Source organism: Chelonoidis abingdonii, chromosome 22 (assembly GCF_003597395.2).
Source record: "Chelonoidis abingdonii isolate Lonesome George chromosome 22, CheloAbing_2.0, whole genome shotgun sequence".
In the NCBI taxonomy this organism is placed as follows: Eukaryota; Metazoa; Chordata; order Testudines; family Testudinidae; genus Chelonoidis; species Chelonoidis abingdonii.
In genome coordinates, this window is record NC_133790.1 from 21,303,729 (window position 1) to 21,325,732 (window position 22,004).

Genomic DNA, 22,004 nt, shown 5'->3' on the forward strand with positions numbered 1-22,004 from the left:
AAAAACTTAATTCATTACAGACCTAGTATCAAATTTTCTACTAATGCTGCCATTGTTCAGTTATGAAGAAAAAGAAAGCCTCTCTAGCCAACAATATTTTGGACATTTGCTGGTTTAACAGATGGACCACAGAAATCATGACCTTCACACTTTATTGAATAAAAAAACAACTTTTATGGGTTTAATTTGTACTTTCAGAATTCTAATAAATTCAAACCATTTGAAATGTAAACCCAAATCTAGAAAGTACGTTGTACCCACAGTTCCTTAAGCCAGCAGCACAGACACATCTCAGGCTGTGTAAAAAGCCTGGTATGTCTGCCCTGCAGACTTTCTAGGCCAGAATATCTGTGAGCAGTTAACCTGTACTCTACTTTAGCTTGGCTCTATTGTTTTGAATATTAATAGTTTCTTTATAGGCTATGGTTTGTCACAAGACAAAATACCTGCCCTGTCAAGGAAGAAGCCAAGAAATACAACAAAAAATTCAGGAGAACAGTAATGTCTGCATGGGGAAGTAGCCTTCATACAAAATATACAATCATTTTTCAAATCATTCTGGGGCAAATGAACTGTCCTCATTATACTGCTTCAGGCCCAAAACACAGTAATCTTTCTGTCACAGAACTTCATGGTGCATGGTATAAAAGACATTTTATAAACAGGACATTATCTACTTAACACTTACCAGAGTAGATTTGATGCCAACACTTTCAGCTGCCTGAAAGGCCAGAGTGAAGTTTCTTCTCTGTAAATGTAATACAACATTTATATGAAAACAGAAGGAAAACTACTTAAAATTTAAATGGACTTGTTACTTGAAAACATTTCTTATAAAACCCTGTATTGACTTCAGCTATGGTTTATAACTAAACCACATTTATAAAGATGTGTCACAGGCATCATTCAGTACAAGAGATACATGAATGCCTGTAGGAAGTATTTACTACCTGCTGGAATCAGGTAAAGATTTTTCAACAATGCTAGAATAGACAGTGATAACTGGGGACTTTAATTTGCCACAGATAAAATACAAAAAGAGCCAAAAGCCAAACCATCAAATGATAAATAGGGAAAGGATTTTGTTAATTCTGGAGAAGGATATGTTTTTACATCTATATTTATAAGAAAGATGCCGCTAAAAGGGATTGCATTTTAAATTAAATGTTATCAAATAAGGAGAATAAGTGAATATTGAGCAAAGTTTGGGAAATAGTAAGTTTAATAAGATTCAAAACTTCAACCATTAGAGGAATTGTTCAAATAAGAAGTAAACATAACTTTTAAAACTTCATTTGATAAAAGTACAATAGATTGGCAATGGTAATCAATAAGAGGTCCCTGTAGCCACTTTTATAGAGGTGGTAGAGATGCACTCAGGGGAAGCATACACCTTTAATAATCTATTCTAGGTAATCCTATAGCACTCCTCAGAGTAGTAACAGATACCGTATGAAATAAATCTTTATGCCAATGTCCAATGCAACTCATGAAAGATTCTTCTCTTAACTCTTACCAGCCTTAGTGTTTATGTAAAACCAAAGATATAACTTTAATATCCATATGGATGTGTGATAAAGATTAAATTGAATTTCAAGTACAATTTAGCTCTACACAAGTAAAAATCTCAGCACTAAGTCTTAGAAGAAACAAAGGACTGTAAAGAGGATACTTAAAGAGAAAAAAGGAACACATAAGATATTAAGAAACAATGATTATTTAATATATACCAATGGACTGAACAATAAGAATCAGGGAATCCATTAAGGTGAAAAAATAGTTATTTTTCCATAAAAATGGCAAAAGTAATAAACTCTCTCTCTGTGTGTTTTAAGAATTTTTTTTTGCATTTGTTACGGAGATTAACAACAATGCATCTCCTCCGGAAGATGTCAATGTGGATAACAATTACAACACACTGGAAGAAACTGGGATTATTCTTTTTCCCAATTTATCTTTAACTTTTTATCCTTTAAAACACTGATTTTAAATTTTGCTCTGGAGGAAAGCAACAAACACCCTGAGCAATATGGGATGGAAGCATGTTCAACAAAAAAATATCCTCCTATCACCCAAAAAAGGGAATAAACTACTCCAAAGCACACGAGTTCCTGAATTTCAGATCTTTAACATTAAATGGCAGGGAACATTTTGGTTAAAGACTACTGAACACTATCACCTCAACTGAAAGCCCTTTCCACCCACCGTTTGTGATCTTCTCACCTTAAATTTATGTTCGTTCATTAAAGTCTTCTTACATTTGTCCCAAAGTTCTTGTTTGTCCAATGGCCTCAAATAATTGATAAACCTTAATTTTATAACCACTTTTACCTAATTTAAGTAATATAGTCATGCTCCCTTTTAAAATTTTAATGCAAGGAAGTAATCTCAATTTTGTGTCTCTCTTGTTGCAAGCCCATCCATTCTATGTATTTTTTTATCTGCCCTAAGGGTTTTTTTTTTTTTAAGCTTAACTATATTTTCAGTTAGCATAGGCTAAACTGGATATTATATTACTGTACCTTGTCCTGGCTGTTCAGTTCTTGGTACGGAATGTGAGCTGGGAGGTAAGTATGGAGGACCGCACAGAAGGCCAACCCATCATTCCAACTGCTGCTGAAGTTTGTAATGTCAATATTCTGTAAGGGAAAAAAGGAGCCTATATATGATAGCAGATTACCATTTACTACTGCTTTAGAATTTGACTGAAGTGATTAGAAAAATATTATTATTTATGTTGTACCATTTACCAAAAGAATGCCAAAGCACTTTAGAAATGGAGATGCAATTGAAAATTACTTCAGCTTCAGTGCTGAAATGGTCAGAGACCAGAATCCAACACTATTGAGGGTGAGAAATAGACCAGCACAGGAAAGACAGATTAGTTCTGGAAATTAATTTGCCTTCCTATCCACAAAAGATACATGATAAACATTAGCAAATGCTTTTGTGTTCTTTTTAGATACTAATGTTTAAGTGAAGAACATGTTTAGACACAAGCAGAAACCAATTATAGATACATACTTCTGGACTTGTTCTGGAACTCCTAAAATATGCCGAGCTGCTATGATGTGTTCTCAAAGAATGGGAAGATCAGATTTTCTCATATTCTACTGTATTACTAATTATGCAAAAGGACTAATCAATGAGCACAGATATTTCCTTTCCAAATAAGGTGATAATTTTTATTAGAGATAGCTGATACAAAATATTACACAAACTCAATACTAATTCTTGTTCAAAGATGAGCTACTGGAATACTCGGACATGAAATATGGCAGGGAACCAGTTCTTTGAGTAAGACAGAAAAGTAAAATCCTTATTTCTTCACTCTGCCATCCCACACACTCCATATCTTTCTGTCCCAATCAGGAGCTAAGTGGAACAATTAAACAATTCCCTTTTTTCCACAAGAGTTTGTACACAAAGTTGTTGAAAAGAGAGTCTACGGCCTCTGCCAAATGAAGTTAGCAACAAGATGCCTGAGTGACCTTTCTAAATCACTGTGCACTTGGCTGCTGTCAGGAAAACAACAGTAAAGAGGTTACTGCCACCCAAATGGATGGCGGTGAGTTTAGATTCTTTTATTTAAGAACCAGTTGGAAACTGCTTCTACCGACCTATCATTTGAGACCTATATGAAGAAATGTAAACTTCTATATGTCAAATGAACCCCTCTCTTAACTGGACTAGACAGCTCTGCTATTGCTTTATATTTGATATTACACTAAAAATGAAACAAACAATCTGCAGTCTCAGAATCCAAGAAACAGCAGATAAATCAACCTTTTTCCTCACAACAGTAATACCAATCACACCTCTTCACAAAAGGCTAATTCTAATCACTCCCTCTTGTTTAATCTCGATCAGAAAAAAATGTACAATACCAAACAGGATAAAAACTGAAGACAATGCCACTTAAATCATGCAAGACATTTTCTTGTCAAACCAATGAAGATTTTGCATTACAAATGGAAAGCAACAAATGCTGCTACTCTGTGCCCCACTGACCCCCCCAAATCTTCATTTCCTACCCAGTGTCAGCTCTTTTTACACAAACTCCACAAAATACAAGTTCAAACTATGGTGATATAAGTGTACGTGCTTGGACTCACAATGCCTGCAGGCAGTAGCCTGTGCCTTGCTTTGCAATCCAGCAGTCTGCTTCCAAACGGAAATAGCTTTGTTTGAACCCCTCAGTGCTGTGGGAATATGTTCTTTGCATAGTCTCAACTTCCTCAAGACACAGAATGGAAAAAAAAGCTCTCCCTCCTTGCCCCTCAAACCACCAGGAAGCTGGAATCCAACTGAATTAATCTGATTCTGGTCATTTTCAGGAGATGTCAAAACTAGTTAAACGCTACTTGAATTGGGGAAGAAGGTGTCCTTTCAATTTCAGCAAAAAAATAATTGAGCAAATTTTATACAACAGACAGCACCAAACTTCAAAACAGCTCACAGTCAAAGCTAAAACAAATTCCTTGCCATCTATTTATTCTAAGCTGCTCTATGAGACCACCCCCCCCGATGCCCCGCAAGCCCCCTAACTCCCGTGTCACACGCACTCCCTGGAACTCACCTTCCCCATCACATCTATGCATAGAACACAGATGAAGCTACAGGGTGGGGCTCTCCTCATCAAAATGCTTGTAAGCAGCCTGGCTTTAAAATGAATTCTCTCTCTCTTATGCTGGAACATAAGGACCCTCACTGCTGCCTTCCATCTTTGCCAGTCTCCTGCTGCAGTCTTGGCATCTTCCAGTGTCATTTTGATAGTTTTATATTCTGCTTCTACTGTTCATTTCCATTTTAAGCTTGATCTACCTTGTTGCCTCTTGCTCTGGGGGTTCCACTCTAATGCCTGTCTTGTTATGTTGCTTGGGTCTTTCCTCCATGTATGTACTAGTCACCTCCATTTTCATTCCATAATATCCTGTCCTACCAGTTTCTGTTTTGTCGTCCATCAGAGTTCGTTTGTGATTTTTTCTAGCCATCTGCTATTGAAGATTTGTCTAAGTCAGCTGTTAATGAAAAGTAGGAGTTTAGACAGCAAAATTTTAATAAGTCTCCAAGTATCAGCACCATCCAGTAAGACCAAGTTTACAATGGCATTAAATATTCAAAGTTTAATTTGGAGAGCAAGATTTCTGTTTCTCCAGATTAGCTTGACAAATGGGTGTCTGGCTTTCACTAGTCTGGCTTTAATGTTTTCATCTGTTCCATCTGCTGCATTTACAATGCTGCCAAGTTACATGAAATATCAGACCTCTTCTATTTCAGTTCCAGAAAGTGTTATTGGTGGTTCCTGTGTGTTGATTCTCATGGTTTTAGTTTTCTCACTGTTGATTTTCATCTGTACTAATTGTGCACAGACCCGGAGATCATTTATTTTGGCTTGCATGTATCTGTGAGTATAGGATAGCTAGCTGATGTCATCTGCAAAGTCGAGGTCTTCTAACCTGTGTGTGAAAGTCCCTTGTATATCCCTTGGTGGTTCTGTTTACTTGATGTTAATTTCCCCGCCAAAACAGTCAGCAGAAAGCAACGTTAAGTCCTGCCCACCCTCCCAAAACAACCACATTTGGCTAACATAATTCATTTAAAATTGATTTAAAAGTCCCTAAAGGTGCCCACCTCATAACTACAGAGACAATACAATAGAAAAGACTGACCAGACGCATAAATATCCTTCAAACGTCTCCCCAAGGGCCATGTTTTTTTCAGGGAGAGGGTGGTCACTAAACCAAGTGATAACAAACAAACATCTGGCATGTGTGCGTAAGGCCAAACTGTTACATGGCTTAAATTCTTTAACCCTGGACTTACCCATAAATAGTCCAATCACACCTTTTGTGAAGTCTATGAGGCAACCGTTGAGAAAAACAAGTACAATACAAAGAGGAGACTAATGTTACGTCAACTGAAGATTTAAAGAATGCAGATGCTTCGTGTAAGAACATATGCCTCTATTCCTCTCCTCTCCCCCACCTTTGACTGCAGGGTGTCATTTCTCCCCATTAATGCCATTGTGGATGCCTCACTGAATGAACTAGTCTAGAATTTCTATCTTACCAGTGAGACACTTAGCGACGAATTACAGAAAAAGTAGCCACTTCATATTGTTTGGCAACATTCAACCAATATCTCTAATAAGCACAAGCTCATAGTTAGTTGATATAAGTGATAGTTGGCTGCAAGAGCCTAGTATTGAAGTTGGAGCTCTGACTGTTCCAAATAACTGTGTAGCTTATGACAGAAGTAAAAAATAAGACAAGTTAGCCTGCTATAGTCTTCAACATTTACTGTGATTCACTAAACCAGCTTTGAATAAGTGCTCTGGTCTTATCTTATTTTGTAAAGTGCTCAAATATAGAGAATGTGAGCATTTTGCTAATAGGTTGCCTGGTAATCAGATAAGCAGTCTTTTCCCAGTTGCTTTTAAAGTTCACTTCAAGTGGTTATTGCAGTAAATTAAGCTATTTGTACGCACGCTCAGCCAAATGGGTTTGGTTGATATATCTGCCATTTAGGCATCAGTTTGGATTTGGTTTTTATTTGAAAAAAACTTTTCTTTGCAGCTGTAAAGGGCACAATTTTTATATTAAAACTTACATTTTGCAAAAACTGATGACTCACATGCTCACCACTTCACTTTAGTGAACAGGGATCCCAAAGGCTGGAATTACATCATGAAGCTCAAGAGGCACCTAAAGGATCTGGCTGACATGGAGGTTAGGATTTCATCCTTATTGCTACTAAGGAAAGATTTTTATTCCTTTATTGGGGAAAACCATCTCTTGGGCAGTGTTTCTGATAGACAAATGAAAAGGTTAATGGCTTTTTTTTTTTTAAAGACCAAAGAGTAATATCAGTTTAACAACAGATGAGTGTATCTGAGATATTATTTCATGTGTTGGAAGGGGAATGGACAATCCAAAACACACACTGAAATCTATCATCTCTGACTTAACTAAATATTAATATAACATGGGTGTACATCAGACCACGAAAATTCTGGTCCTTCATCGTAGCTAATAAATTATGTTATTGGTTAAGAGTAAAAGCATTAAAAGAAGTAAAAAAAAGTGTTAACATTTATATACGAAAATAGTGATTCCTTTCTGGACTGCTTTCAGGAAAGTGTTCAGATATATCGTTAAGTCCAACAAACAGACCATTTTAATTCTCTGTAAATAGATTTGAAAAGTAAAAATATACGAGGAGTCATGCTTTGCTTATAATGGTTACATATGGGTATATAGTCATATCCCTTTGCAACAGGCTTATTTCAAAAAATACTACTCTGAGAAGTAGTCAATATATTAACTTTACTCTTGTTTTTTTCCTAGGATATGAAGACTCTCCCCTGAAAGTTATGACTTAAATTGCGGGGTTTTATTTTTGTTTTTTCCCCTAAATAAAGCTAAATTATTACAGAAGGAAGAGTTCTGCTGGCTAATTCACTAATACAGAGGTTGTATTCTAAATGAAGTCTTGTTGGTAACCAACAGGAATTGAACCTAATTTTGCCAATTGAAGAAGTGATCATGTTACTATTTCTTAACAGGGAAAGTTTAAAAAATACCAGTGACACATATTACCTTAGAACACAGTGAGACATACTTATTGACAAAGTCTCTCTCAAAAAATAAAGCTTTTCTTATCTCCTCTATATTTCTACTGCACACCAAGTACATTTAAACAAATGGAAAGTAGGAATAGTGACCTTGGGAAATTGCACCCTCAAAATGATTTCTGGAGAAACAACTGATGTATAACATGCTCAAAGGAAATGTAACTATAGATTCTCTTCTTTGGGGGTATCCTTAACTTTTGATCCAGGACCTGGCCAGCAGTACATTTATAAAATTGACAGGGACTACCTGGATAACAATATCATCCAGAATTATAATTCCAAAACAAAAAAGTTTTGGAAGGAATATTAAACCTCATGCTTCAAATTTTAAACCACTCTATTAGAGATTAGGATGTGACTTAATATGTAGGCGCCGGAGGAGGTGGGCTGGAGGGTTAGATTATCCCACATCTGCCTGCTGTGGGGTTCCTATATCTTCCTCTGATGTGCTGGATGCTGGCTACCACCAGAGATAGGATATTGGACTAGATGAACCTCAGGTCTGATTTAGTATCGCAATACCCATGTTCCCATATGCACGAAAAGATGTATAACAAAACACAGATCTGTACTTTTGGTTGCACAGCTGAGAGAAGTTTCCTAATGTTACTCAGAGAAAGGTGTCAGCCAAAAAGAAGCAGCAACTGTTTTCTTTGTTAAAGCTTCTTCTTCTCAAGCAGAACAAATTGAACTGGCTCCCCAATAACCAGATAGTGACTCACGAAAACAGATCAATGAAAAGATTCAATTTAGAATCATAGAATATTAGGGTTGGAAGGGACCTCAGGAGGTCATCTAGTCCAACCCCCTGCTCAAAGCAGGACCAGTCCCCAAACAGATTTTTGCCCCAAATCCCTAAATGGCACCTCAAAGACTGAACTCACAACCCTGGGTTTAGCAGGCCAACTGAGCTATACATGATGAACGTGCTCGTTAAGTCAGATTTTGAAAAAATAATAATCTTACTACCATTGTGACACTGTACCTCATTCTTCACAGTGATATTATTATATGATTATGACATAATTATTATGTATTTTATGCAAGATAAGTCATGTGAGGAGTCATTGGAAAATTTTTTTGTTGGTGAATTGCTTTGCTGAATATGATTATCCTATTTGTTCGCATGTATCATTTTTGTATCTGAAGTTATGAATATTGACTAGGTAACTAGCTTCCCCTCCAAATCAGCACCCCAGTCTTCCCAAGCACACATTTCCCCGTCTCACACTGTTTTTTGGGGAAAAGATATATATGTATTGTTTGTGAACAGGAAACTCTTTTCTGAAATTCTCTTGACTTCTTTGACCTCCTTCTCAATCTGAGTTTAGGCCTGAATATAAAAAGAAAACCATGTCTGTCCTCACCTCCTGAAAACTGTCTTCTAGAAATGGATGATGGCCAGTTGTCCACACTTTTTTTTTTTTTTAAAAGATCTCTCAACAACCATATACTACTGAACTCTGATTGTGGTAGATGGTACTGCTGGAGTGGTTCATTCTTTCCTCTCAGAGATCCCAAAGGGTAATATTGGACTCCTCTACCTCAAAGGTTCTCCTGTTTTGCAGGGTTCTGCACTCTCATCCTTCCTGTTCAATATGGGAGGCCACTAGATGAGACTGACTCTCAGGGTGGATAAAAATCAATGATTTTAAAATAAATAAATAAATAAAAAGATTTTTATTTAAATAGGATTTTTTTGATAAAATGCTTTTTGAGGAAAATCCTATCTAAAGATCATTTTAATTAAGAGACATTACAGCTCAAAGATATCTCATGGAATAGGGATTATAAATTCTAGTTCTATAGTATGAGACAATATATTCATGTAATGTTTAAAAAAAGTTTTGTAAATGAGTTCCAATAGTTTATGGATTAGGGACCGAATCTTATGGGGTTCCACAGGCTTCTGTACAGATTATTTAGGTTAATCTTTCTATCTACCCAATGGGGCTCAGTGCTCAGTCTAGAAGATACCATCAGAGATGTTTAGTTTTGCAGTTCTCAAACTGTGGATGTGTGTCTCCAGAGGTAACATGCTTGTTAATAACAAAAATGTTTATAAATAAAGAAATAAATAATATATAGAAGTGAGAAATAACAGACCTTAACCCTATTGTCCCTCTGCAAATTTGTGTACACAAAGTCAACCCCTTACCTCTCTAAAAGTGCAAAGTTTAAAAAAGTTCAATGAATAGAAGATTGTTGGGGAGGGAATAGATCTGGACAAGGAGAAGAAGTCTGGAGATAAACGTGAGAAGTGAGGGACATATGCGTTTTGATAAAATATGTGTTTGCTGTTGAAGAAAAAATCTAGAATATTTAACTTTGTTGTTTTAGTTAAATAAAACAATTTAAATGTCTGTCTGGTGATGTTCTCCTCTTAGCACAGCATGGAAAGAAAATCCTCCAAATACTAATGATTAACCTGTTGAATTGGAGATAGCTCACCTCTCAATGACTTCATAAATATCTACTTCAATTTCCTTTGGTAAATGAAATAATCATTCATTCATTTTCTGATATAGCTGTAAAACTTAAGGTTATAACAACCATGTAGAAAACCATGATTAAAACAAGTCTTTCTGCCTAGTGATTTAAATCAACTCCACCCTTTTGATGCTACAATTCTGGCTGCCGTGCCAAGTATGGAAATGATACAGCCTTTTGTTACATCCACATGAAAGGTCTCTTGACTCTCCCAGTGCTTGCCAGAGGCTGAGGCTCAAATGAGTTCAAGTTGGTTGATGATCAGTACTACAAAACTGAAATGTTACTGATAGGGGGACAATTTGGAGAGGGCAGCAGGGGTGATGTCTGACCCTATGATTATGTGCGTTAGTTCCACAATATGGGATTGCTTCTAAATCACTGATAATTTCTGGAGTGCAAGAGTGCATGAGTAGCCACGAGCACCTTCTTCCGATCTCTGTGTAGTGTCTTTGTGACCTCAAATCAGTGCAACTTTACATGAGGCTGCTTTTGAAAACACATTGAGAAACTTCAACCAGTGCAGAATGCAGATGCCTGTTTCCCTCCTGGCTGTCTCACTGTCGTGAACAACGATAAAACTCAGTTCTGCAAATCAGTTACAGGTGCAATGCAGCTTCTCTCTGCAGAACACTCCAAAATGCAACTATAAATGGATCACCTGACATTCTGAATCCCAACCAAGAAATCTTGACACAAAAAGTAACTAGAAACAGCTAAGTTCTACAAGAGCAAAGAAGAAGAAAAGAAGGCAAGGTCCTCAGAATATACTACCCCAAATGGCCCATCAGAAATGAAGTCTGATTACCGTCAGATTACCCGGCAAAGTTCTCCTGTTTACTTGGGGTTTTGAGGGACTGAGATGCAGAGGGATTGTAGGGAGTTATTTTGATGAGGATGAAATTTGTTTTAGTTTTTGTTAACATGCTTTAAGGTTACCAGATAAGCAGATTTGAATAAATCAGAAAATAAATATTCTTGAGAAGTATCATATGACTATTAAAAGAAACAGGATCCAGATCTTATTTCTATTACTTGAGTTGAAACTGCTGTTATCAGTGTTTTCTACAAGTTGCATGCTATATTTTCCTTTGAATATGAATCAACTGAATAAAAATGAAACCTTAAATAGAAAAATCAATATTTTTCACTGGTTTCAAGGGCAACTAAATGCACACAACACCTGGTCTTTATATATTTACAAAAGCACCAGGTTAATTTGGAGAGAGACAATGCATTATTTTTATGCACATTGGGCAAGAAGCCAATCATCACTTATGAAGCCACAATTCAAATTTATGGACAGATTTTTTTGCCTTAATTTTTATTTCCTCTATGTGCTCTCCGGTAACTATAAATATACCCAGAGCAATGCTTGCAGTCTCCAATTCTGGTTGATTAAACTGTCACTATAATAAAGTTTAAAATAGAAGAAGCCTTCTGATGCCATAGTTTCCCAAAGAATAAATGTAAACGTGATTTATTTAAATATAAATATTAAAATAAATATTTAACACATGCAGTCTTTTCATCTTCTGAGCACCAATATTAATTAATCTTCTGCACTTTTGTGAGGGCAAGCAATATCCCCATTCTACGATAAAAAAACTGAGGCAGACGTTAAATAAGTCATCTAAAAACACAAACTGCAACTGTTAAGAGTTGGGAACATACAACAAGTTTTCTAGTCTCTCAGCCCTGTTTCAGCCATGCTGCTCTCATTTTTTTTCTGAAACATGATTCCCTTCTAGAATATTTGTAGTATATCAAATTATTCTGGTAACAAAATGAATTCTTAATAGAATATGACAATATTTACCTTCATATTAGTCTTAAAAATAGTGCACATTATTTACCCTTTGCTTATTCTTGTCTATAAACGCAATACTAAAAGTAATTTCATTTCAGGACAATTTTTTTCCATTCTAATTGGAACCACTGGCTTCTAGTAACAAGCTGCTCAAATGAGAGTGTATTGCACACACACTATTTTAGTCCAACAACTGTACAGTCTCTAGTACTAAACATCACAGAATTATGGGGTTAAGGTGGAGGCAAAAGGAGGGACCCTATTATTAACCAAAAATTATGAACGTGGTGTTAAATGCACTGCCTTTCTTTTATTCATTCCAATACACAAAGAGCCAACTTCACTTATGCTAACACAAACCAGATCACTGAATGTGCCAGAATCCAAACTAGGGATTAATTATGAAATGTTTTTCCAGCAAGGGAAGGAGAAATATATTATACTAGCTCTGGCTCTCCATGGGATGAAACACTCAATTTGAAAACCAGTGAATTTCAAAATGTAAGGCAGAATTAGTTTCAGATCCTACACCTGCCTGAGTCCTGCTGGAAACTTTTATAGATTTATAATTACATTTTTCCTCCCCCTTCAAGTGCCTTTTTCTGTCCCTTCTAGCTATGCGAAAGACAGGAGGAAACTGACTTCATACAGAGCACTATCAGAAGCACAAATAAAACTGAAAAAAAATGGAGAAAGCTACTTTTCCCTTTAATATTGTAGTTACAATAAACTTAAATGTCAATTGTATCAACAGTAGGTAAAAATTTTCACACGTGTGAACTTTAAGGAGGGAATACACACAACTTTGAATCTTTTAGGAATGGTCCATTATTTTACAGTGAAAGTTTGAAGTGTAAGTCAATCTGAAAGTGACTGTTTCCAAAAGCTTTATGTAGGAGTAAGACCAATGTTCAGAAAAAAATATAGAGCAATCCCCATCTCTCTCAACCATTCCTGTCAGTTCCAGTATCTCTTAAATAGCACACCGAAAACAAATCCATCTTCCAAGAACGTTAACAGAGCCAGAAAAGCCAAATGGAAGGGGAAAAAAGCCGCAATGGAAGGAAACAATTAAGGAGACCTGCTTCTGTTTACCAGCTGCTTTGCATGTTATGGATGATTTTTATTACATCTAATTAACAGGAGGTACAGCATGGCCTGATGGGCTGACTGAACATCCAGGAAAGGGACAAGTTATCATCTGAATGAAAATATATGCCCCAAAACACATCTAATTATATTTTCAGGAAGCACAAATTCAAAACTGGCACATTTAAAGACAGCAGAATTTTTTTCAAATACCTTCACCTAACAGTAGCATTGTTGGAGAATCTTCATTATGATGAACTCAATCTACTTTAAAGCTCCACTTTCTTCTATTTAACTTGCACTAAACTCTATTCCTCAAGGAATCAGTAACAGAATGATGTTAATTTAAGACCTCCAACAAAACTTCCTCTTTGTCGTAGAGTTGTATTATTGGCTAAACTAAGAGGAGTCTTTCCCACTGAAATCCACCCAGAACTTTTCTGGATGCTGTTTCAGACCATACACAGATAAAGCAATAACCACAAAGAGCTGGGTTTCAAGGAAGCTGTCAATCGAGAAATAAGCCTTTTCAGAGCTGGATGTTCTTTATAGGGAAAGTGGGTCAGGGAGGTTGGAGTATATTTACATCAAAAAGATGGGAGAGCATCTGTAGGAGTATTATTGGCATTTTAGGAATTAGCTACTGTATTGCAGTTTTAGTAATATTTAGTAGTTATCTGAAATCATCTCTAGTATTTGAGACAGATTGTTCATGAAAAAAATCAACTCTACTAAAAAGGATTAGTCTTCCAAAAAATGGATGTTCTAACAGGCTTTCTGTGGACGGCAGATATAAAATGGGAATGAAAGAACATATTTAAGTTCTGGTTTTGTAAAATCTTTACTGGGGGCAGGACTATGTGAGAAAATATGAGTCAACATTTCAAACAGGTCACAGATTTTATAGCACATCACATTTAAAAAACTTCTAACCAATGGGTCTGCAGTTCTCATAAGTAATTAAATTTCAAGCATTTCCACTGTCAGCCAAAATTCCTGTTTAACTGTACAATGCAAAGCAGCAGCAGCAGCCTGACTGAAGGAAAACATTGCTCTGCAGCACACTTACACAGAAAAAGACCGTAAGCTGTTCCGACAAGAATGAAAAACAAAATGTGTGGTCACCTGTGCTTAAATGCATTTTACTGGTTACATAAGGAACAGAACTATTTTTAAACTTCATTACAAAATACCACATTAACACAGAGCTAATTCTAAAATTTGCAGCAAAGGCAATCAGCGACCGGTCTCACTCATATTTCTCCTTCGGCTCTATGTATGCTTAAAAGTAATAAAGTATCTTGTGTAACTACTAAGGAGCAGAATACCATTATTTGTGAAAGATTGATGTTAAGCAGGTTATCCAGTGATAGACTCTTTTTGGCTACCTCCACAGCTAAAAACCATGGGGATCCAACACAGTTCATAGCTGCAAGTTACAAACCAAGTAGGAAACGTGGAAAACTATTTCCTCAGTACATATCCACAACTGTCTTCAGTCTCACTTGACTATAGATACTAACTATACTTTGATGCGGGGGGGAGGGGGGAAGAGGAGGGAACATGGTTACACATCAGCTAGTCTTCTGAACCTAGCTCTGTGTCAATAGGAGAGGGGAGACAAGACACCATCCAGACTCCCACACCCAACAGAACTTGGCTCCTAACTTAGGAGTGGATGAGAATGAGTAAAAGACAAGGGCTCTGTTCCCCTTTGCCCACATTGTGGCAGCTGGTGATAGGGCACTGGAAATCAATGATTCATTTTAAAAATTACAGCTTTGCCAGTGGTATACACCTAACTCTGCACAGGCTAAGAAACCCCTTGTTACTACATTAGCCAGCAATGCCACCTGAGCTCAATAATTTTATGACCAACATGTACAGTTTTGCAAGATATGTTAAAATAAGGGAAAATCCAATCTCATGCTTCACAGCATGAGCAATTTCCAGAGACGTTGGGAAGTAATTTTTGTCCTTTCACCAATGTTTAATACCAAACAACCAGGTAGGTACATTATGGTTTCTGATTTACTTTCCAACTTTCTCTGACACATCAGAATGACAGATGCTGGAGGCAAGACACATACTTCATTTACCAACAGCTTGATCAATCCTATATTCCTCTGAGTTGTGCTTCCATCTGTTCCCACTGCAGGTCCAATAGCATATTATCCATTAGGCTCCTGGGTGCTGCGACCCCTAAATCTTCCTCCCTTCTCCCACCTGGTGCTATTCCTGCTTGAAACTGCCTCCCTACCCTGCTGGGATCAGATTCAGCTATCACCACCAGATCCTTTTATTTCAGACTCCAGTCAGGAGTGCCTACTGCTAAACGGTGATGTGATTCTTTTGCCTGTCAGTCCTCACAACTGTCCCTGAGTTTGTCTGTTTTCCATGTCCAGTCTTGCACTGGGATACTGCAAGGGTGAAAGTCCGCAGTTATCCAATCTCTACTCGGTTGGGAGTGGTTGGCTCCCAATCACTATATTAAAGCAGACATTAGGGGGAACAGAAACAAACATTTCTGGAAATTACTGTTGGGATCCAGAGCAGTCCCAATTATCACCTTATTCCCAGCTGCCATGAAAGTGAGCTGCAGATAGGCAGTCTGAAAAGGCGATGAATTCCAAGTCAGAGCCATTGTTTGTCTTATCTTTCCCCATTACAATATTAACTACCCCACTGGTGTTTCTTTTCATGCTAGACTCATTACATTTCCAGTTGGGTGAGACAAGACTCATAAGGAGTAGTCTTTTTTCAGAAGCTTTTGGCTAGAACATCATAAGTGGAAAGGCAGAGAATAGAGTTTTGGCAGTCTGAATACTTTGATGACTCAGCCAGCCAGGACCAAGGAAAGTTATGTGAAACCCTAAAATATTTTTATTTGAATAAAGCATTATGTTGACAGAGAATTTTGCCCATTTCATTCTTCCCTACTTTATATTCTAGTTCAGTGTTCCAAAGACTTTCCTTGTATACGAACAGGTTTTAAAAATAAACCCAACTAGTTTACACTCCCCACTTCATTATGTTTCTAATGCACAGTGTTACAGGTTCATTCTGCATAAGCCAATTAAACACACATGAAAACAGTTTTGTTTTTTTTAGCCTGGCGTTACATTCATTCATCTCTTAACACTTGATCATGATGCAAACCATACAAAAGAGGTTGACCTTTTGTTATGGAATTAAGACTAGGGATGCTTCAATTTAAAATTCTATGTTTGGTTAATAAGAAAATGGTATCAGTTTTTTGGGATCCATTTCTGAAGTCTAGAAACTACAACAAGAGTCTGTGTGGTATAAGAACATTACCTATGGCTCAAGAACTCTAGTTTCACTTTCCTCAAAGACTTTCAAAACTTCACCTTACTTGGTTCCACAAAGTAAGTGAGTTGCCATAAGAACCTCTACAGGATGTCTACTGACCATTAAGATAATTAAATAACAAAGCCAAGCAGTATCTTCAGATGTTATCTCTGTGCTTAGGCCTTGTCTACACTTGCAAGTTGCAGCGCTGGTGAGGGGGTTACAGCGCTGCAACTTAGCAGGTGTCTACACTTAAAAGCTCAGCCAGCGCTGCAACTCCCTGTTTGCAGCGCTGGCTGTACACCTGGTCTGCTTCAGTGTGCGAGACCACGCTGTGATGCAGCGCTGGTCATCAGGTGTGGACACCACCAGCGTTTTTATTGGCCTCCCAGGGTATTAGGACTTATCCCAGCATCTTTCAGCCTCTCGTCACTGCTTAGCACTCCACTGCCTGGGCTTAGCCTGGAAGGAGGAGAGCGGGGCTGCCCCGAGCTCCGGCCGGGAGAGCGGGGCTTGCCCGAGCTCCGGCCGGGAGAGCGGGGCTTGCGGGTTTGCGTCGCGCTCTCGGCCGGTGAGAGCGGGGCTGCTGGAGCTCGGGCCGGGAGAGCGGGGCTTGCGGGGCTTGCTGGAGCTCCGGCGCGGCGAGAGCCCGGCTTGCTGGAGCTCCGGCGGGAGAGCGCTGCTGAGCTCGGCCGGCGAGCGGGGCTTGCGGGTTTGCCGCGCTCGGCGGGAGAGTGGGGCTTGCTGAAGCTCCAGCCGGGAGAGCGGCGCTTGGCGGGTTGCCGCGCTCCGGCCGGGAGACGGGCTTGCTGGAGCTCCAGCCGGAGAGCGGGGCTTGCTGAGCTCCGGCCAGAAGCGGCGCTTGCGGGGTTTGCCGCTCCGGCGGAGAGCGGGGTTGCTGGAGCTCCAGCCGGAGAGCGGGGGCTTGCGGGGTTTGCCGGCTCGGCCGGGAGAGCGGGGCTGCCGGAGTCAGCCGGGAGAGCGGGGCTTTAATAGAGCTCATGTAGTGTATTCAGTACAGACTTGGCCTTTTACTGTTTTACACAGGGTTGAAGAAAGGACAAAAACAGATATCATGCTAACCTGATTGATTTTGGAGTTCATTTTTTTCCATGAAACTGAAGTACAAGGTATATACAGAAAGAAAGGAGAGATAACAAAGGACATATAGCAGTATGGATAGCAGGGCTGTAATTTAGTGTCTCTTGTGATGCTAGTTATAAACACTACCTGCAATGGTGTGTTTTTGACATCAGTAGAAAATCTGGATAGAATTATAGCCTTGAAATCAATCTGGGAATAGAAGGCAGAAATCTATAAATCAGACAGAAAACAACCTACAGAGTCCTATTGCGGAGGGCTCTGTTCCTTAGAACTAATAAATGGTTAGTGTTCAAATACTATGTTTTAATCAGACTCCCCCCACATACACTAGTGCACATAAATAAATTAATACACCATTGAGGGGATCAGTCTCTGACTCTCCATCTTATAGAAAGAGAAAGCAGACCTAGTAATTGGGAAAAAAGAAAGAAAATTAAGTTATTTGAAAACAAACAAAATGGGCTATAAAGTTGTGTTAAAAATGTATAAAAAACAGTGCATACAGCATCCACCACTGCATCCAAAGAACTGCCCTAGAACAAGGAGGGAATAATCACGTCCCCCCTTCCTGTGTTAGTACTGTTTTTTAATAAAGGATTTCTTGTCTTTTATTCACTGTTATTATTACAGAAACGTAACATGTACTACAAGTAAAAAATAGGAACTGCAAATCAATGAACACTGCAGGTAATGCTGGAGCATGCTCTTAACTGCAGTGGAAGGCACCAACATACTGTTGGCTTTCAGCCTCAAAGTGCTCCTTTAACGGATCCCTTATCCTTGAAGCACTGTGCTGGGCTCTCTAGTCGCCCTGCTCTCTGGCTGTTTCAAATTCAGCCTCCAGGCGTTGAACCTCGGAGGTCCATTCGTCAATGAAGGTTTCCCCTTCCTTCACAAATATTATGGAGGATACAGCACACGGTTATAATCGCTGGGATGCTGCTTTCCCCCACGTCCAGCTCCCGTAGACACTTCTCCATCTCCCTTTAAACGGCCAAAGCCTATGCTCCACGGTCATTCTGCACCGGCTCAAGCCTGTAGTTGAACCGGTCCTTGCTCATGTCAAGCTTCCCTGTAAGCGGTTCTGACCAAGGCATTAACGGGTAAGCGGGGTCTCAAGGATCACAATGGGCATTTCGACGTCCCCCACTGGATCTTACGGTCTGGGAAAAAAGTCCCTGCCTGCAGCTCCTGAACAGGCCACTGTTCCGAAAGATGCGTGTCATGCACCTTCCAGGCCATCCTGTGTAAATGTCAGTGAAACACCCACGGAGATCCCAAGCGCCTGAGAACCATGTGAGAAATACCCCTTCCGATTAATTTACTCGGATGTCAGTGGGGTGGTGCCAGAATAGGAATATGCGTCCATCTATTGCCCCTCCACAGTTGGGAAACCCATTTGGGCAAAGCCATCCACAATGTCTGCACATTCCCAAGGTCACGGTTTCGTCTGAACAGGATGCGATTAATGGCCCTGCAAACTTGCATCACCACTATTCCAACGGTTGACTTTCCCACTCCAAACTGGTTGCGACCGCTCGGTAGCTGTCTGGAGTTGCAGCTTCCAGACTGCAATAGCCACCCGCTTCTCCACTGACAGGGCAGCCTCAGTCCGTTCCTGCGCTGCAGGGTTGGGGGCGAGCTCAGCACACAGTCCCATGAAAGTGGCTTTTCGCATCCTAAAGTTCTGCAGCCACTGTCGTTCATCCCAGACTTGCAGGACGATGTGATCCCACCTCAGTACTTGTTCCGAGCCCAAAGGCTGGCGTTCCACGCTGCAGAGCACGTCCGTTACTGCGCAAGCATTTGTGTCAGCAGCGTCAGCACATCTTTTCATCATCTGAGCTCTCACTGTCCTTTGGAGCATAAGGAAGAGATCAACTGCCAGACGGGATGTGCTGGCAACATTCATCAGCAACATCCTAAGCAGCTCGGGCTCCATTTCTTACTGAAATCACACGCTGCAGAATCACAATGGCACCAACCGGCTGAAAGGGAACGATGCACCACGGGTCGTTGGACAGGAAGCGGAATGACCCGCACCTTCCTCGTCCCTTCCCACACCCCAGCAGCAATTGGACAAGGTCTCTGTGGGATAGCTGCCCACAATGCACCACTCACAACAGCGCTGCAACTGGTGCAAGTGTGGACACACTGCAGCGCTGGTCGCTGTCAGGTGGACACACTGCAGCGCTGGCCGTACACAAGCTGTACGACCACAGCTGTAACGGCCAGCGCTGCAAAACTGTAAGTGTAGACAAGGCCTTAGACTTCCCTACCCATCTATACTAGGCCCAGACCACCTCAGGTTAAACTCATCTACGGAAGTACTAAGCAATATTTAAACAAAATTGACCTGCTAAATCCCATATCCTCTGGAGGGCACCCAAACCATTAATTTTTTGGCATGAAGGGGGGATGAAACCAATAAGGAAATGACAGATTCACTCATGCTACAAGGAAGAATGTGTGATGGAAGAGAAACTGATTGCATTTTGAATGACAGAATATTTGACAACTTGAAGATTCTGCTTTTATTAAAGTTATTTAAAGCATTATCTATCATTCGTTCCTCGGTAAGATAGTAGGTTGGAACTACAGTTAACAGTAGATCCCCTTGGACACCCCCTAACTCTATACCACAAAATTTGCTAGGGCACATATCTCCAAATTTGCAGGAACCAGGCCTGACTGTTGGACCATTTAAAAAACTAAAAAAATTATCACTCCAAAAACATCATTAAGGTGTAGCTATAGTTGCAGGCACATATTAGCAGCTTCAGTGAATATTACCAAGTGAAGTATTATCAGAAACCCAAGAACTATGGAGTTAATATTGCATTTCTCATAACAGACACAAAAGTATTTCAACTCTGCCCCTGCAGTAGTGCCCTGAGTCAAAATCTTATACTATCTTCTCTAGCCACATCTTCATTTTACCATGGACCACAAAACCTAAAATGCCTTCAACTGAATAGCACAGTGATCAAAGTTGCTCTGCAGCCTTAAAAAAAAAAAAAGTCCACACAATACGCGGAGAAGAATTTTACAGTGTCCTGATTAGACAAATAGCATACTGAGGCAATCATTCCCAAAACCCTATTAAGCCCAAACCTGTAAAGTTCTCATGGCACCCATCATCATTTTGCAGGCAATTATCCAGTTGTCAGTACACAGAATTAGCATTACTATAAACAAATTTCATGTGTCATGGATTTAGAACATTAATACAAAAAAGATCAAAGGTTAGTGTGGCAAAGCAGCACATCTGAGGCCAAACTCTCTCTCTCAGAAAAATAATACATTTTATAATTACAGAATACATCTTTTGAAACTCTACAGGTGAAGAAGGGAAGACAGTAGATGTCTGTACTGGGGCAAATTAAATATAGTCTGGGTGCCCTGTTTGACTATAGAACTAACTGCTTTCCTGGGTTTATGTTTGTTATTTAAGTAAAATTCTTGGAAGAGAATATGGATTTAAATCACTTGTGTGCACACTTACAGTAATATATGTCAACAATATTCATACTCATGGAGCCTAAAAATTAAGATTTGTTTGCTTGTCTAGATGGGGTACTTGCTATGTGTAGTAGTAAGAACTAGATATACAATCAGTAAGAATATCTATTTGTTTTTTTTGCTGAGCTGCATAAGGTCACATTACTGAAAAGACTATCTTGTGTCAAAGTTAGCAGGAGTTACGACTTGGAATAGTTGGAATGGTATGCATCAAATCAGAAACATGAGCACAGCTCCTCTCTCAACTATAGCAGAAAAGAAACAGCAATAAATGCTAATCAGCCTGCTCTTTAAAATGTCAAAGAATGACCAGCTGAAAAGTGAGTTTTAAAGACATAAGCCTCCCCAGAAGAGAGATGAAATTTGCTGTCAAAATTTTGGAGACCACTAAATTCAAAGGACAGCTTGTGAAAGAAGATTCTGGGAAAGCTTTTTAACAAGCTGCTCTGTTAAGCATGAAAAGGAATTCCTTTCAAACAGGAAACAGTTTGCTCACTTCACTGCAACATCCAAGAAACTTTTATTGTTAATTCTACTTGTGAGTCCTAACATCTGACCTAGACAGACAGTATCTTGATGAGAAAGCACATGATGTTTTCTTCTTACAGGTGGGTCACAGAAGTTAGAAGGAAAACTCGTATGCCTTTTTCTATTGCTATTTTTCTAACATGGAAATAAGGGAATGTTAATGACTGGCATCTTCTGTCTGCATCTGAGCTGCTTTGGTGACAGAGTAATACCAAAGAATCCACACATTCTTAATTATTTTCTGTACCTTAGACGCTAGTAGTGACAGGGACATATGTATACAAGGCCCAAGATACTGTGGAGTGCTGACCATGTAAGTTTTTGTGCTTAAAGTTGTTTATATTCTCTTTCTGGATTACAGAGTTGGTATTTAGTTTCACATAAAATTTATGCTTTTAAAAACAACAGCCAAGGAAGGTAGAAGTTAAAGCCTTTATTGTAATATTAGCTTATGCGCACTGCACATACTGTAATTGTTGACCTCCTTACAGATACCTCTGGACTTGCATACCT

General features: G+C 39.1%; 1 protein-coding gene across 3 annotated transcripts in view; it reads right to left on the reverse strand.

The window, feature by feature from the left end:
- SPECC1L (sperm antigen with calponin homology and coiled-coil domains 1 like) overlaps positions 1-22,004 on the reverse strand; it is a 114,488-nt gene that overhangs the window by 9,621 nt on the left and 82,863 nt on the right. For all 3 annotated transcript variants that reach the window (XM_032801312.2, XM_075060020.1, XM_032801315.2), the window contains 2 exons: positions 2,523-2,639; positions 689-748 (listed from right to left, as the gene is read on the reverse strand). In XM_032801312.2, coding sequence (XP_032657203.1) covers positions 689-748; positions 2,523-2,639 — 177 coding nt within the window. The remainder of the gene's footprint in view (positions 1-688; positions 749-2,522; positions 2,640-22,004) is intronic.